We start from the raw sequence: 19,223 nt of genomic DNA on the forward strand, positions 1-19,223 counted from the left end.
GAGAGACAGAAGGATAATAAGAAATGATAGGTGTGATAATGCAGTGAGTAGAATAAAGACCTAACGATGACAGTGAAATTTTGCTTACCTGTTGGCAGCAAATTTCTGACAGATGAACCCGCCAGGTATTTGGGTAACAATGTATCCCCAGAAGAAGGAGCCATGTATCATCCCCACTGTCTCAGGATCCCATGCGAATTGTGCATTCTGTACAGAGAAATTCAACTGAATCAGAACTTCTGGCCAAGAGAGATGATACATTACAACACGAGCAGAGCCGAATGTAAAAAAGAAAATGAATTTCACTAACTCAAGAACTGGGCTTTCTGCAAAGTGAACTGAAGCAGTCCATTCCTGATGCATATACTGATCTCTGGTGCTTAATTTACTGGGTAATACTGCACACATTGGTCATTCTTAAGCAGTATCATGACATCTCCACTCTGACACTTGACAATATTTCCTTTACCCTCCACTTTCTGCCTTTTCAGTAAATGACTTGTTTCTCACTGATGGAAGGGAGAGAGACAAAGACTAATCTGTTCCTTCTGAAAAAGAACAATCATTGATAGAACCATCATTCACTTCATTTGTGACTGACATTTTTGTCAGTCCCGCTTTTGTGGTGTTTGTTTATGCAGGGTCACTTCTGTGCACTCAACTTTATTTCATATATATACACAAGATTATATGCACAGGCATAATTAAATTCCAGTTAAAACAGTGCTTTAACATATTTTACAAATACTTTTTCACATTTAATGAGAAAATATTCATAGGGTTTTACTGAGTACTTGAAACATGTATGCAGCATCTATGGTGACCCATTGCTAACTGATAACTGATACTAGGTTGGTAACATTATATATAGGCTAGGAAGTATGCCTTTTACAACCATCAATATGACTCTTTTTGTATCTTATGTGTTACAATGCTTCTTGTATATTTTCACAATATACCATGTCATTTTACTTGTGAGCTTTAAACAAAAATATAACAGAGCTTTAAACAAAAATATTGTGGATTTAAAAATTACTCAAATGGACACTAGTACTGCTGTCAGTAACTCCCAACCCTGTTTTTTTCACATTGGACTTACCACCAACACGTGCTTGTTCCCTTTCACGACTGTGTGGTTGTTGACCATGCTGACGATGGCCACTCCCAGGTTGCAGCGGATGCCGAAGGAGATGCAGAAGCCAATGCCAGAGAGGATGGCGATGATGTAGCGCCGTGGCAGGCCAAAGCAGGTGCAGTCCACCACAGGGAGCTCCTTCTCCTCGACAAGCTCAGGCCGCCCTTCAGCTGACAGCTCGATCGTCTCGCCATTTGCCTGACGCTTCTCCAACACCCTGGAGGAAAGAGAAGGTCAGCACTTGTGCTCAGTGATTTGCTGGATATCAGGAATGGTGGAGTAGATGGCTTGAGACAGTTAAAGTGTAGCATACACAGATGAAATGTGAGATAAATAAAAGCGAGTACTTCCGAAATATAAAGTTTGTAGAATTTACAATTTTGCAATTTAGTAATTTAGCAGATGCTTTTAGCCAAAGAGATTTATTTATTTAGTGCCGCAAAATAGAACAAAGAAGATAATATGTGCGTTTGCTCAATCAGATGAGGAGAACAGATGCAGCTAATGTAGCCACCCATGTGATATTTTGGACCAACTGAAAACAATCTCCACATTTACATTGGTGGGAGGACTGCAAACATCTCGGCTAGTTCAGCCAGTGGGAATGTGCGCACTGTGGTAGCCAAAGTCAACGTGGAGTTTTGTTTTCTCCACGTCATTTTACATCGTTGAGTTCATACGAATTAGCCGAAGTTAGTTTTCGCAGCAAGTATACTCCCAGCTGAATTGTTACACTTCTTCTTAATGCTAAGCACCCTATCACATCGTCCCCACATGTTTGTCTTACTTTCCACTGACTGCTGATCACCCACTCTTTCCTGTCTACTGGTAGGCATTTGCAGTCCTTCTCAGAACCTAAACCTTAATTGCTCTGTGCAAACCAACATGATTTCTCCGTGCTTTCCATGATTTCACTGTGCTAGGTATGTTTATGCCCTTCCCATCAACTGCCTCACAGCACGAATGTGGGCAGTATCAATCCCGCCCTTTCAGTACGGTAATGACCAGTGGCATTTCACCTTTCCAGACAAGGTTACCCTCAGTCTGTCCTGAAACAGCATTCTGAGACAGAGTAAGTCCTTGCGGATATGTGGATATGGCAGCTGATTTACTCTTTTGCTGCAGTTTGCCAAGATGTACCTAAAAGAGCCGGCAGAGTTCTGGAAAAAGGTCATGTGGACAGATGAGACCAAGATTCACTTGTATCAAAGTGACAGCAAGAAAAAAGCATGGAGGCCGAAAGGAACTGTCCAAGAACTAAAACGCCCTTAACTGTGAATTATGGTAGGGGTGTGATGGTTTGCACATGTATGGGTGCCACAGGTACTGTCTCATTTGTCTTCATTGATGTTGTAACTTCTGATAGCAGCTGCAGAATGAATTCTGAAGTGTACAGAAGCATCTTAGCTGCTCAAGTTCAACTTAATGCTTCCAAACTTACTGGACAGTTTTTAAAAGCCAAAAACTGGAAAATTCTTGACTGTCCCAGTCATTCACCCAAACGGAATTCAAGTGAGCATGCGTTTTTATGCTAAAGAGAAAACTTAAGGCAAGTAACCCCCAAAACAAGCAGTAACTGCAGATGGCTGCAGTACAGACCTGGCAGAGTATTACCATAGAAGATGATTAGCACCTAATAATGCCTATGGGTCACACACTTCAAGCAGTCATTACAGGCAAAGGTATGCAACAAAGTACTAAACATGACTGATTTCATTTACATAACATGAATATGTCCCCATTATGATGACCTGAAATGGCGGCGGGGGGGTGTATAAAAAGTGCTATGATTTCTGAAAACAAAGCTGAAATCCAAAATCTAAAATTGTGGGGTACAGGGACAAATAAATATAAAAACTGTCTTGGTCCCAAACATTATGGAGGTCACTGTATATACAATCCATGTACTGGTCGCAACTTTGTCATCCTTTTTATTTAAAGGAAGAATTAGTGGACGCTGCTTTCATAGAAAGATTTTCATGATCAGTGCAATGGCATTTATTTCAGACTCAAACACAGCAGGAGGTAACATCAGAAGCACATCTTTCTCAGTGCAGATATTCACATTTCATGCCAAGTCATGTAAGATGATGCTTTATGTCAGCAGATTAAGAAGTGGACTCCATGCATGCTGCTACCTTTGAACTATGGCAGTGTACCGAGGTGTAATTGCCGGGGCTGTCATGTGGTGAAGGGTCCTGCTGGCATCCACCTGAGTTTGCGCAGCAGAGCCACATCAATCAGTGGTCTAATGGCAGGCCGCCTGTGCCCTTACCGCACGCTCTTCGCCTCATTCGCTCACCTCACTGGGTAACTGGATCACTGTGCCTGACTTGCAACAAACTGTGGCTGTGTCTGCCTCCCCTCCTAAAAAAATATCAAATAGGAATATGCCTGTGTGCAGGTCATGTGGGCACCAGGAACACATGCTATGGCCATACGTTACTGGGTCTAGATAGGAACCCTGCTGGGAAGTGTGGGGGTGGAGGAGGGAGATGCTGCAGTCATTGCTGTTATACATTTGCGGCAAACGCAACACCTCACCCATGTTGTAACAGCCAGGGTTGTGCAGCCATGTTAATTGATTCCACACACTGAGTGTCCCACTGGAGGAAATCAGGCCACTTGATTAAGTAATTATGTATGCTCACACATGTACTGCTCACACGCATCCAGTGTGCAATGTTCTGCAGTGATGTCCCATCCACTGAGAGGATGTTTTTCTTACAGATCTTCCAACCATTTCCGCTGAAGGCACAGACAACCTGAACGCTGTTAGAGTGGCGGTTTCTGTTCCTCATTTCTAAATTGTTAATCCGGGGTGGAGCTGTCACTTTTCCCAAAAAATGAGTTTGAATGAATCATATAAATAAGAGAAATTTGTTCAAATTTTCTACCGTCCAAATATTAATGAAATGTTTCCTAAATCATTATTATGGGCCAGTTTTAATTTCCCATTAATTCATGAACTAAACCTAAAAAGCACCTTTTAAAAACACCTTTTAAAAATGTCTGAGTTATTCTCCTCATTAACCTATACGGATGTGCAAATAACACATCAGTATAGGATAATGATAACTCAGACATTCTTGGACCTTGATCAAATATTAATAGCTTTCATTGAGGATAAATTATTCATTTGACTCCCCTCCCACTGTTTTTGTTTTTTCCCCTCATTTTCAGTTCCGTCTCTCATATATTATTCCAGAGGACACTTCTGCAGAGTTAGGAATAGTCATTGATGCGCCAATATAGTGTAGTGAAAATTATGGAAATAAAATATTACCATAGTTTTTCTGTTTATCTTTTCACTCTTTTTGAGGCTACTTCATTTCCCATCCCCCTCTTTCCTGTTTCTCCTTCTGCTGTTTTACGGTGTCTTGCTCAGTCTGTACCTAAAGCAGATCCTTTTTAATCCCCTCGTCTTTCTCTGTCCCTCAGTAAATCACTTGTAACACGCGATCAGTGCAAGTCGAACACAGGAGGGTGAGGGGGTCCACACAAAAAACATACTTTCATTGTACAGTTTTTCACCTGACACTGCACCAATGCTCAGACAAAAGGCAAAGCACTGTAAACTACCTGATTAAACATAGCTTAGGAAACAGAGATAACAGAAAAGAGCAGACAAACACTGACCTGATCGAGACAACATAACCTTTTCAGCGAATGCATGACATGTCCTAAGCCTGTAAAGTCATGCACTACAACTGCGGGATTAAATGGACAGCACTGATATCCAGGGCTGCAAAGTGACTGCCAAAGGAAACAAGGATCAAAGCTGTCTGGATCAAACATGGCTTCCATTTTGAACATTTCAGGGACAGAGAGGACATGAGAGGACAAGCAGTATTGATACATTTTGATGTATTGATACATTGATACAATATTGAAACAAGCCTGCTTTAGATTCATGCCATCAGCACACTCCACCCCCAATGGAGTATTTTTCCATTGAAACCAAAGACATGTGTATCAATTAGTCATTTTCGTTCTTTACGACTATGTGGCATGATGGAGCCAATCATGCAGTTTATATCCAAATATTATATATATCCAGAGCAAATTCTGTGTTTTCTGTCTGTGTTTTTAAACCACACCAATTGTCTAAATCTCCAGTTATTTAACACAGAGCACAAATATATACAGCATTGCCGCTCACAACCCAGTAAGCACAGCTGCCAGGCAAGCTGTTGAATCAAAACAAACTAAAATAGCACACCATGACATTGTTAACTACCTATGTAGATAATCAGTGAAGCAGAGCTCAGAATGAATGTTCACTACCAAGAAGAAATAATTTCCCCTTTTTTTGTTTTGAAAGAAAAAATACTTTAACTTAGAGAGAAATGTAAGGATAAATGCTGGATGAATCAAGGTCTTTAAGGATCAGTAGATCAAGGTCTTTAAGCATCAGTAGTGATGACAAGAATCTCAAAATCCCAAAAGTGAAGATTCATCAGTCATTAGTTATGTCAGTCATGACTGCATTTAAAATGCTACTTTGGAACAAGCACTGGGTTTTGTATATGTAGTCATAGCTGCCAACAGAAAAGAAACATTTTAAAAATCTAATTCCATTTTGAATCAACCCCAGCCCTAGTTACTCTAGCTATTAATTAATCCATTAAAAAGTAGCTTAACATTCCAAACATCACCTTGTACAGTCCCTACATGTTTCGAAGTAAAATCCCTATGCCATTTTTACAGCGTAAAGAGAGAGTTTAGGCAGAAGTGATAGAATGGCCATTTACAGAATATCTGAATTATTAGTGTCATAAAACACAATCATGGGGCCAACAAAAGCTGCAGGGAAGGGGTTCTGAGGCTCAAGGTCACCTTACACCCCTGCAGTAAGGTGAAGCTTCCTGGACATGTGGACTAGGTTGCCCTCCTAGACGCTTCCGTTTCCCTCAACGGTCTATTTGTTCCTGCAGCGACCAAAGTGATTGCAAGTTTTAAACGACTGGATGAGGAGAGGCCCACTCGGCAGAAACACCCGCCTCTTGCCTCAGATGCAAGACACCAGGACCGTCGCGCTAGGGCTAAAACTCCTGTTGGGGCTGTCCCTTCAAAATGGTGGTGCGCACTGCCATCGCCCCATTACATCAAAAGGGAAAACGGGTTCTAACGTATCTAGACGACTGGCTCATTTTAGCCCCTTCCCAGGAGCTTTCAAACACATGCAGATGCTGACATCCCACCCACATCAAAGAACTGGGGTTCACCATCAATCGTTACAAAGTGTTTTCAGGCTCGAGCTGAATTCACTGTTGGTGACGATGCACCTCTCGGGAGAGAACTGCTCCCCTGCGAGACTTGCGAGAGTTTGCCAGGTCGCTGCATCAGTGGGATCACGACTGTGCGCCTGTTGAGACTTAACAGCGTTACCAATGCTGTTGGGATCCCGCTGGGTTTGCTACGCTTGAGACCAGTACAACTGTGGCACAGGCAAATGCAATTTGAATACATGAGTGACCACACAAAGCTGTTTTGCATTCCACAGTCATTTGGAAGAGCTCTCTCGCACTGGCAAAATGTCCAGATGCTGAGTGCTGGTCTACCATGGGCGGCATCTCCTCTCATGTTCCTGTGTAGATGCCTCCACCAAGCCTGCAATGGCATGATGACGAGTGGGTTGTAGGACCCTCCTCTGCCTCATATCAATTTGCTGGAGTGCTGGCTTGCATTATAACCTTCTGAACCCCATCTTTGGGGCAAACGTTCTAACGCTCTAAACATGACAAAGCAGCAGTTCTTTATATAAACCAAAAGGGCGACATCAAATGTCCACATCTATACTGGCTGGCAATGAGGACCTGATTGGGCGGGTTCAGTCCCTTTGGGCACTGCACATCCTAGGACAGCTGAACCACAGGGCAGATTTCTTGTCCCGGGGTGGCCCCTCCCCTCTGGAATGGTGTCTTCATCCACTTAAGGTAGCGGAGGTTTGGTCACGCTTTGGAAAACTGTGACCAAAGCATCACAGAGGGCGGGGTCAGTTTATTCACTCCCACCCATTGAGGTTACGTCACACGGCCTGGCGCCTGTTGGGTGTGGCTCACGAATACGGGGTTAAGTGAGGCAGCTATAAACACTGTGTTTATACAAGCTATCCACCCTGTGTTCCGTAGTGGGACATAACGGTGGCATGGAAAGCTTTGTGCAGCCCTCCTTTCGTAGATTGAGAGGCTTTGTCTCTTAAGATGGCGCTGCTTACTGCGCTAGTTTCCACTAAGAGAGTAAGTGATTTATGCAAGGACTGTCTTTCCCTTTCAGGATCTGACAGAGTTGTGCCACAACCAAATCCTGCGATTGCACTTAAGGTTATCACCTCGTCCTTTTGCTCACGTGTTTTGGACCTGGTGGCATTTAAGCCCCCTCTGCATGACAATGAGAAAGACACTGTACTTTATAAACTCTGCCCAGTGCACGCTCTGTCTATGTATGTTTGATGTTCTCGGTCTATTTGACAATCAGGTCAGTTGTTTGTGTGTTATGCTGCTGCTGCTACCCGAGGGAAAGCTGCTACGTCACAAACATTTTCCCACTGGCTCACTGGCACGATTGACTTGGCAGGGTATGGGCATGCCCCCTCTGATGGGGCTCCGTGCCCACTCTGATCGAGGCTTGGCAGCATCTCAGGCACTTTTTCGGGGGGTAAGCGGGCAGTAAATTTGTACAGGGGCATCTTGGAGTTTGCCACGCGCCTCAACATTTTTTTATCAGCTTGATGCAACAACCCCATCAGTTGCATATGCAGTTTTGAGCTCAGCATCCAACAGGAAGTAGCTGTTGCTTGAACAATTTTTATATAAGAGTCGCCTCTAACTGTGGCTAGAAGCACGCTTATATATATATATAAATATATTGACCATCTCCAGGCTTGGATATTCGGTAGCTGGGTTACATGAACTGAGCACTGGGCGTGGCTGTGGCCCCTCAGTTTGACCCGTCTCCCTTTTTTTACTTTTGGAAAAAGCTGTCTATTGAGTGAGAGCCCCCCCTTGATTGGTCATAACTTCCACTGTCTGTTTTTCTGCATCAGTGGGCTGATGTTGATGACAGAGTGTGGGGAATTTTGTTCCCATATGCATCTTAAAGCTTGCTAATACCGCATAGAACAACGAGTACCCTGGAGTTAGTTCAGTCACAGCACTATTTTTTCAGAGTGAATAAATACGCATATCTGTCTCTGATTCATTAAAATCTACGCCTCGCTGAAAATTGAACACAGTCCCCGAATGGTAGAGAGCGATACATTTAGGAATTCACACATTCTGCATCTAATCCATTTTAGATACAAACAAAAAGCAGTCATCAGGCTAAGATGCACGAGACTGAACATTAAAGTGTAACTGGGATACCCAGTCTTGTCACAAAATTATTTTTCAAATATTTTCTAATATTTTTAAATTGGCAGTGACAGATGGATATGTATTGCACATGTACACATAAAATATTTCACTTTTCAACAGTGGAGGTAGTTTTATTATATCAAGCCACCAAGCAAGCTAACTATCAATCTTAAAATAATCAAAATTCTCTGGGAATGTAAATGAATTGTCAACCCAATTAACTGTCCACTTTGGCACATTTAATACAGTGATTCCAGCCTCTCTTGCTGTATCTTAGCCTCCTCCCCCCAATCTGTCACCCCCGGAATAGGATTACAATTACTTACCACTGATAATTAATTTAGTAATACAAAACGGCAAAAGGTGCCAACCTCTTCTTCCCTGTGCACATCAAAATGTGCTGTGGCGTCTCAGTGTAGGGAACCCCCCTTACTTAATGATGTTCATGATGACATGTTCATGTCACCCAAAACAATGTCATCCTGCTGCATAATCCAGCAAATCAGGCAGTATTTGCTCTATCAGGCCTGTCCACACAAAAATAGAACACAAAAAAGTCATAAAAGGACACTAGCCATGGACAAAGGAAAATACTTAATGGGAAAATGTACCAACTTGAGCAAACACAAGGAATAAGAAACAAACAGAAGAGAAGGAAACTTCACAGAATTAACAGAAACTGAAAATTCACAAAACATAATTTTATAGAGATGTCAGGCTGTAACTTCCAATGAGACTATACATTATGCTTAAATTAATCTGTTCAAATTAATTGTCATCATCATCTGTCCTTCAGATGATATTCTGACTGCAGTATTTTTATATTTGCATATAAGAATTATGAATAAATACAGGTTGAATGGGGTCTATCACATCTGGCCATTTCATTGGAACTTTCCTCTCACAAGAAAGGCTGACACAATGGGGTTGCCAATGGGGAGCCTATAAGTTTCAATGTCACCTAAAGGTAGGGACCGTTCAGTCAGCCAAGATTCCCTTTGCATTGCTCTCTAGCAACCCCTGCTGGTCGATGAGCTGCAGAGGTTAAAGTATGAGCATGGCTGTATATGACTAGGCATTCCAGCTTGGGGTAAAATGTGGGTGTTGGGGGGGGGGGGGGGATAAGGCTGGAATACAAGCTGACTCATGCAGTGACTGGGAGGGAGCAGGGAGATTGGTAGGGAACAGGGAGTGATTGAAACTACATTAGCTGTTACCCTTGAGGATCTCAGTTGCGCACACGCACACACACACACACACACCACGCACACACGCGCGCACACACACACACACACACAGCGCCATTCATAGCTACAAAGACCTCAAACTCAGCACTAATCAGGCACTACTGCAGTGAGCACAGTTGGGAACAGCAGGACTCACTGGGGAAAGCTGCATCCTGGCAGCATAAACATAATAGTTGTCATTGACAGAGTTCATATTACAGAGTCATATTACAGAACACAGTGCTTTTCCACCAGCCATTGCAGCCTAAACTCTGGGCTGTTTGCTCATCTTCAAAAAACTGATCCCAGTGCAAGTAAAGTGCTGATCACTCTAAAATGAAAAGGCCAGGATGTGGAACTATGCGCTTTATGTTAACATGCATCCAAAAATAATTTTACTTTGCAGCAACATCTTCCATTGTATGAGGTTGTGCTGTTACCCAAGCAGTCACAGAGATGGAAAGTGACTCAGGAGAGGCGTCTTGCCAGGTGTACCCCAGGTCAGGTGTGAAAGAGTGTTAATGCAGTCTCTCCGCTTTTAAACGGTTTTGTGTTAGCACATTAAATCTGTGTTAATTTTGATATTAACATGTTTTCATAATGGCAAAATGTAATATAGGTAGCAAAATATATGCTTTACATAATCTCATTTAGTAATTCTATTCTCCACGATAATACAATGATGTATATTTTTTGGCCTTTGGGAATCTGTCCATCCATCCATCCATTATCTATACCCGCTTATCCTGGGCAGGGTCACGGGGGGTGCTGGAGCCTATCTCAGCATGCATTGGGTGAGAGACAGGACAGGTCTAATACACCCTGGCCTTGGAAGAAGTCACTCATCTGAGTGAATATTTCTGAAGAAGACAGTATAAACAGCTTTGATTCCTAAGCAGAGGTCATGATCAATTAAGGACTTGATCTGATTTTATATCTAAATACATTCTCAAAATGTACTTATTATTATTCAGTATTATAAATACGTTTTAGGCTGGATTTTGAATAATAAATGTGTCATGTGAAATTTTGGGATGTGACCTCTTGATGGGGGTGGGTTATTTGAGGAAAACTTCAATCAATAGGCCTCAATCAATGGATTATGCTAGATAACTAATGTAGTTATTTTCTACAATCTTCTAGACCCGCTGCTGCCAAAGGTGGCAAGGGAAGACAAGGAGTGGGGGTTACATAGTATTTAACTCCTATATAAAGGAGTCTCCAAATGGCCTTTTGGAAACCCGCGTAGACATAGCTTACAAAAAACTATGCAGAATGCTCATTTTTGGTGGTATTGCCATCACATTTGAACCAGGATTTGCCAAGCACTGTGGCTGTGGCTCCATTGTGTTTCTAAACTCACCAGGCAGACCCATCTGTATCCATTCAAAAAGAACACACTGTGTTAGAGCTTCTTTTACTTTCTTTCCAAAATATTAAGAGTATATCTGACTCTTGGAAAACAAAATCCCAAGGGTTACCTTTCAGAAGAGACTGGGAATACATCTGTAGTCAAAAGGGTTTCAGAATAGTAACCATCTTATTTTGGTCATGCCATATTCAGTGTTTAGAAAGGAGGGCCATTCAGAAGGGGTTAATCCACTACAAAAGACACAAACACACACTTTAATTATAGCTTACATATTACTGTCAGTAATAATATATTGTTTATTACTGTTAGTAATATGTCGATGGTAACCTACATGTGATACGTAAGATGTATGGTAGATGAAATAGCGGCAATAATATGATGCTGCAACATAGTAATGACAAGCTACTGTCTTCTGTCGTTACCAAACATGATGAAGCTTGCTAACTGGCAATATAATTAACAATAGTACACATTTTTGTTATTTTTTAGTAGTCTTGATGTGCCTAGTGTTTTCCGTGATTAGTAATTTCATTGCAGTATCTGGTCTACCCAGCTAATGTGCTCCTGTATCCATACTATGGATACCGTCTATGTTTCCCCACCTTGTCCAAGGACAGAGGATTCTCATCAAAAAGGGGCCACGGAGAGCACAGAACAGCAAGCAAGTCCACTGCGCTAGTGAGCTAGCAAGCTAATATTGTTCACAGTTGGACAGCAGCTTCCCCAAATCTCTCTTTGACATGAGTTTGGTCAATGCCCCCTTCACCTATGTCGGAGCTCCTGTATCTCCAAATTCTAATTACCCGCTCATTGCTGTTTTTAAAAAATGGGGAAGGGCTGAGGTGTACAGCACCACAAGGTGTACACAAATGGGGAAGGGTTGAGGTGTAGGGGTGTACAAAAATGGGGAAGGCTTGATGTGATGTGTGTTGAGGCATTACCACCTTTTGCTGCTGATACCTCTGTACATAGATTGCTTTGTCCAGCCACACAGAGAGAATTAATCACTTATACTTAGATCTGTTAAATGAGCTAAATGTTGTTTTGAGGTGGAATTTTCCTTTTAAGTACATGATATAACTTGCTGCTTCTTTTTACACCACAACCCACAAGCCAAGCATGCACAGATATGAGCTGTAAGAAAATGCACAACTTTTGCAGGCAGACCACGACTGTTGTTAGAGAGCAATGAGATGCAAACCCCAGCCAACTAAACCTTGCATTTGGTGCTGGCGCAGTTGGAATTCAATCCAAGATCATGGGGCCCATCCATGCACTAGGACAGTGACTTAACAGGATGAGCCATCTAGCGGCCCCCAAGACATTCATATTTCAGTGAAGCCATGAAACAGTGCTATAAATACTCATCCTTTTCATTTGGGGGTGGTTGCAGCCAGCACAGATACAGCGCTGAGGAAAAAACCAATAACACAATCAGACGATCCCAGGCATTGCCTTACATTGTTCTATTAAAATCACAAATCAAAGAAAGGTGAAGTGTGTGTGTGTGTGTGTGTGTGTGTGTGTGTGTGCTATTTTATTTCACACTTACAGTAATGTTATCCTTTCAATAAAGTAAGTTTTGTACTTCACTTCACTGCATTCTAAAAGCTGTGAAAGGATGAAAGGACACTATAGCTGTCGCTAGCACCAGAGTACTGTAAAACACACAGCCCTGCCACATGTATTACAACAGACAGATATTCTAGGTGCACTATGAATGTATGTGTACATAAATCATACAGTGCCCTCCAAAAGTATGGTAACAGTAGAGTGAAATTTGTTATTTCTGCTATATACTTAATGCATTTGGATTTAAGATTAAAAGATGAATGTGAGGCAAAAGTGCAGACAATCAGCTTTTGTTTCATGGTATTTACATGTCATACAATTTTACAGAAACAACTGTTTTTCTGTTGAGTCCCCCCATTTCCCCCCTATTTTAGGAGAGCAAATATAATTGGACAGTGGGCTCCTCAGCTGTTTTTTTTGTTTTTTGTTTATTGCATCATTAGTGCATACACAAGAAAGCTAACAAAAGGTTGGGTGCTGATTGAATGAATGGAATTAGGATTAGTATGGAACTGGAGTCTGTTTGTGTTGTCTCTCAATATAAAGACCAAATAAGACCAATGCCAGTAAAGCAGGCCATCCTAGGCTGAAAAATCAGAATACATTGATCAGAGCATGGGGAAAACAAACCCTTTATAGACAACAGCATATTTTACTGGAGTCCCTGGGTTTAAGTACCTGGCACAAACACAGGACACAACCCTCATATCAGTGTTGCAGAGCTCTTGCCTTTGCAAAGCATATTGTGCTCGTTGCTGTAGGGTGGCACATGTAGGCTGCTGACACATATTTGGTGTGTCTGATTCATCTGTTTGATGTATTGTTAAGAAGCAAGTATGGACTGGTGAGCTCAGCAATACCAAAGGACATGACTATGAAAGACTACTCTAGTGGATGACTGAAGAATATTTGTCAACCAGATCAAGAACACACAGAATGTTGGCATAGATGTGTCAAAGATTACCATAAAAAGACTACACCAGTATAACCTCAGATGGTTCTGTCCACTGATAAGCCTCAAGAACAGAATGGCCAGGGAAGAGTTTCCTAAAAAGTATTTTTTTAAAAACTGTAACATAGTCTTATGGACAAATGAGACGAGTATTAATCTGTACCAGTGATGGAAAGAGGATTCAAAGCACCCTTCATCTGTGAAACATGGTGGAGGTAGTATTAAGGCTTTGGAATGTATGGCTAGACCTGGCTAACTTGTGTTCATTGATGATGTGACTGAAGGATGAATTCTGAAGTGTATAGAAGCACGTTATCTGCACAGTTGTAACCAAATGCTTCAAACTCAATGGATGAAACTTCCCCTTGCAACAGGACAATGACCCCAAACATACTGCTAAAGCAACCAAGGAGTTATTCAGGGCCAAAAGCCAAAATGTGGAATGTCTTGACTGGCCAAGTGAGTCATCTGTCCTGAATCCAAGCGAATGTGCATTTCACTTGCTGAAGACGGTTATGCAGGCAACCCCAAAAACGGAGATTAGGAATTAATTATTTTTCTTTTTGTTTTGTTATGAACAAAAACGGTATAATAATGTTTTTGTTCCAGTGTTCAGCCAATATAAATTAATGGAATAACTGTTAGAACAAAATATAAAAACTGGTCAAAAATGTTTTCATGATGACATCACTGGCATTTAAACAAGTAAAGTGCCACAAAACTGTGGAAGTGTTGTCGTAGCAATGGTAAACAAGCCCAAAATTCAGAAGAACTTCTAATTATTCCTGGTGAGTCTTTCTGAAAGATGTTTTCCGTGGAGTCAGCAGGCCTAAAGCTGGCACATTGCTGAACATTTGGGACCTCTCTATCAACCTATGCTAATTTGGTAAATTCTTCATTGCCCTTGTTTTCAGCGTACAAAGGAACATTTCCACGTAGCCTGAAGCAATTTGATAACCCTACATCACTTCCTTTTTGTAACGGTCTGCTGTATTCAGAATAAAGTACATGTAACTATATTTCAAACCTGTGCCAAGGCCAAATATGGCCAGCAGTCCTGCAAGAGACACAATTGGCTTTGTGTCGTCCAAGGGATATATGGGAGGGATTTAGTCGGTGGGGATAGCAGTGTTTATTGCTCAAGCAACCCCTATTGACCAGGCCGATGGCTTGTTTTCTGTGCACACTTATGATCGGGTCATCTCCGCCCCCGCTCTGCATGTGTGCAGTTTGTGTCTGTGGGGTGAAAAGAAGCAGCTGGCTGACACCGTGTGTTTCGGAGGAGAACCACAAGTTTTCTTCACTCTCCCGAGCCTGCAGCAGGGGACATACATGAACACGCTTGTACAAAGCTCATGAATTGGACATTCAAAATTTGGGTGGGATAGGACATCCAAAATAAGAAAATTAATAAAAAAACCTATAGGACAAAAAGACAGCCTCGCTCTATGAGCGATACAGGTGCTGTGTCCTAAAGTTCAATAGGGTGTTTCTGTGCTCTCTGAAACGGACTGTGTCTCAACGGGACTCATTTACCTAGGATGAGGCATCTTCCTGACTACATGCACTCAGACACACACCGTTCACTACACGCATACTTCATTTATATTCCAGGAGATTTAAACTGAACTGGACAAACTGCAGCAGAGGAAAGATCAGACACACTGGTAAAACCAGAGCCACTATATAGAGTCAGAGGTTTTCACCTGTGATATAACATAAGCCGCATTTCCACCAAAATTACCCGGAACTTTCAGTCCCAGGAACTACTTTACCAGGAACGAAAAGGTTCCTTCAGCCAATGGTTGTCTGCATTTCCACCGGGGTCTAAAGTACCGCGAAGATTAGGCAAATTAGCCCACTGACGTTGTCGTCGGTCCATCTGTCATATGATTTCTTCTGTAACCCCATACTACCACCGAAGTAGCCTACATTATTTTCTAATAACCGGGACAGCCCGGAGGGGTTTATTCCACTTATATACAACGGGTTACCAACAATGACTATATATGGTTACTTTTGTATTTATTGATTTTCATATATCCTCTCAAACACATTCATTAACAGCAGAAAACATGCACACGTTGTAAACAATTTGCTGTTTTATTACTTTCTCGTCGTCAATTCCATATAGGCTAATCGCAAAATGACAAGAATAGAACGAAAACTCGGACTTGCGTGAAAATGTAAATTTGGTACAGCCACCGTTTGCTTTCCTTCGAAGTTACTGCTAGCCGAGCAGCGAAGTGTGCCCTCCAGATGCGAACCATGCACCATAAATGAGTCCATAGTCTTCCTGGTCTTTTCGTGGAATTGAAAAATGGCAGTAAAATTGAGTAAAATTACGGCAGTCTGAAAAAGCTAAAGGGAAGATTACTAGAATTAACCTGTTATTTTACCCGGATAAAAAGTGCGGAAGGTGATTTCCAGTTTGCTTGTACTGTATCACCAATGTTAATTATGCAGAACTACCGCATACCTCACATAACTGTATCAAACATTTTGAGTCAATTACAACGGGCTAACAAAGAAAATCCGGAAGAAAATATTCAGCAACCGAATTAATCCGTTTGAATGTTTTGGTAGCCTACGTAATATGCTGTCCCAGCACGAATGCTTAGCATTTTATAAAACGAATACTAAAGCAAGAAAAGAACAGAAGAGCACACGTTATAATTCCAAGACGTTGACAGGCTATAACCAAAAGTAGGCTACTGCGCCGCATAACATACAAGTTTGATTTGAAGTTATTATGAAAATTAATTGGTTTGCCGCTGCATATTTTCAAACATGGCGGGTAATGGCGGAAAATAAATACAACACAAATGCTACGAGTACTAGACCAATCAGAAATGTTCAGCGCTCCAAGCTCCACCCAAAAGGTTCCTGTACTTTCGGAAAGTACTACCCCCCGAGCAGGAACGTTTTGGGGGGTAAAACAAAGCCCCCAGAACTAAATTTAGACCCTAGTTCCTGCGGTGGAAACGCACTGAGTTCCTCAAAAGGTTCCTAGTTCCGGGGTATAGTTCCTGCGGTGGAAACGCGGCTATAAAGAGCAGGTATTGTATATGGGCATTAAAATACACTCAGTCATTCAAATGACAAACAATAAATGCATAGTCAAGAGTTGAGGTGAATCAATAAGACAAAAACATATAGAACAATGAAGAAAACAATGAAGCAGATCATTTATTTGCTTATCAAGCAGTTGTATCCAGGACTGCTAATCTGCCTATAATGCATACCTATAAACAAAACTGCACATTGCATGTTAGATGTCCAGAACAATGTTAATGCTCCTTGTATAAGTTTACAGCAACAGTGTCATTAGCTTTGAGGCGTGTGCAGTGCTCTACATACTATATTACACATTATCCACTCATTTTAACATAAAGTACAAGGTGTGCTGGGAAAATGTAGTGTATATACTATGGCAGTAATAAACTTAAGAATGGTAGATTTTAAAGGAGTATTTATTACAGTATTATTCTGATAAGTTGAAAGACTGGCAAATAAAGACAGTGAGGGATACATCAAATTGATACACAAAATGAGCAAATATCCAGAGAAATATCCTGAAATGTCCAGAGTGCATGCACAGCTTTTCATCTAAATCTGTAAGAAAGCCATACTTTTACTCCTATTCTACTATGTACTTACAGACATGTACTGGGGCACCACCAGATATTTTGGGCCACATGAAAAGATCACATATTGGGACCCCCAACGCTAGGCCACACTATTCCTTTCACAATTACAGAACAATTTTTCGAGGGGGCCTGTCACTCTGTCCTCTTGGAATCATTCCTCAGCAAACAGCACTGCTGGACATATATGATGAGTCAAAGCATACTACAGCCAATGTCTCCCTGCATTGACAGGGTCTGTGGTGATAACATTGTTGTAGAGAGGACAAGATTGTAACACCAGGGTGCACACCAGTATACAACACATACACACACACACACACACAGCCCTGCCATAAATAATGCTCTAAGCATTACAAAATACTGAATGACATTACGGTTTTGGATAGATGATTTCAATTTTTAATGCAAAATGAAGTATCATTGCAGAGGAACAAAAGTACGTTTAGGAAGTCAAGAAAAAATGTCCATATTCACTATTCATCTGGGTGACATACTGATAATCTACTGTAGATAAACGCTTTTTTAAATTAAACAATCAAACAGCCAATTCATACACATGCAAAATGTGTATTAACTTGTTTAACTTGTAAATATGTGAAGTCTCCATTCCCTAACACTTGGCTGCATGATGCTCTGTTGAGAAACATTAAAGCTCTGATGCTGTTGGTGGGAGTTGATAGTGGAGTGTGGGTCAGGTTACACATTAATGTAATTCCCTGGAACCGCGGTGGGGGAGGGGCCTGCTGAAAATATACTTTAATGGAAATCTGAATGATTCAATTTGGGCAGAACACTTAGTGTGTCTTTATAATGTCCTACAGGTGCACACACACACACGCACGCACGCACGCACATTCGTAAACACACACACACACACTAACACGTCTACAGGCCAGTGCATTGAACTGAGGAAATAATACTGTCTCTCTGGCATACAGCACCCTACATGTGTCACCGTACAGTATCGACGACAATATGCTTTAGAAAGGCAAGAGCTCTGAAATACTGATATGAGGATTGTGTCCTGTGTTTGTGCCAGGTACTTGAACCCCAGGGGCTCCAGTAAAATATCCTGTTGTCTATAAACGGTTTTGTACTTCACAATGTGTTCATTGTAAGATATTTAGCCCTTCATAATGTCTCCTACAAACATAAATTATGTGAAAATAAAATTAAGCCTTTTGTCGATGTTTCTGCTTTAGAGATGCATATCTTGTCTTAATAATACTGTTAATGGATGTTTTCCCTTGGCATTGTATGCAGGGTGCTACTAATATGGATACCCCTGAATGGTTTTTAAAGTGTTGTACTGTGACCTTCAGAAGCTGGCCTGGCATGCTCTTGCTGTATGAACCTGATGCATTGAGAGATTCCTCAGTTTTCAGTATGGTAATAGTTTCAGGTGGACCCTCTCTTCCCTGTTGTCTATACAGGAAGTGTACCACCATAGTGTGAGAAGGAACCCTGAACTCAAGACTACTATTGTCCCTTACTCTATGAAATAGTACAATCCATGTGAAAAGGAGAACCAAAATATTCAAGTTCATTTAAAGACATTATTTTAAGAATACTGAACAGAGATCACAAAAAAAGTCTGAGACTGGAATGTAGTGGGAAGAGGGTACCAGGTTGTTAGTGTCCTGACAAAGGTTCAGTATTTGCTTACTCTGCTGAGTTTATTATAGTAACTCTGAGAGCTTTCTGATTGGGAGAATATATAAATAATAGATGAGTTGCTGACGGTGACCAGAATGGGGGATCACATTACTGACTGCAAGTGAAAGCACACATGCGCACACTCATTGCGCATCAATACATCTGCGACACTAGCCATATATAAATGCCATAAATGTGCTATATATGTACGCATGCCCATATGTGTGGAGAGTATTCTATGCAACTTAATTGCAAAAAGAGTCAAATGTATTTATGCCGTTACAACATATACATATATGGAT

At 41.4% G+C, this 19,223-nt stretch overlaps 1 protein-coding gene across 1 annotated transcript in view; it reads right to left on the minus strand.

Annotated features, from left to right (window-relative positions):
* Window positions 1-19,223, minus strand: part of LOC135248045 (vesicular glutamate transporter 1-like) — a 35,893-nt gene that overhangs the window by 12,499 nt on the left and 4,171 nt on the right. The window contains 2 exon segments of the mRNA XM_064322209.1: window positions 89-207; window positions 1,100-1,352. Of these exon segments, the coding sequence (XP_064178279.1) occupies window positions 89-207; window positions 1,100-1,352 (372 nt within the window).

This window comes from Anguilla rostrata, chromosome 2, assembly GCF_018555375.3.
Source record: "Anguilla rostrata isolate EN2019 chromosome 2, ASM1855537v3, whole genome shotgun sequence".
In the NCBI taxonomy this organism is placed as follows: Eukaryota; Metazoa; Chordata; class Actinopteri; order Anguilliformes; family Anguillidae; genus Anguilla; species Anguilla rostrata.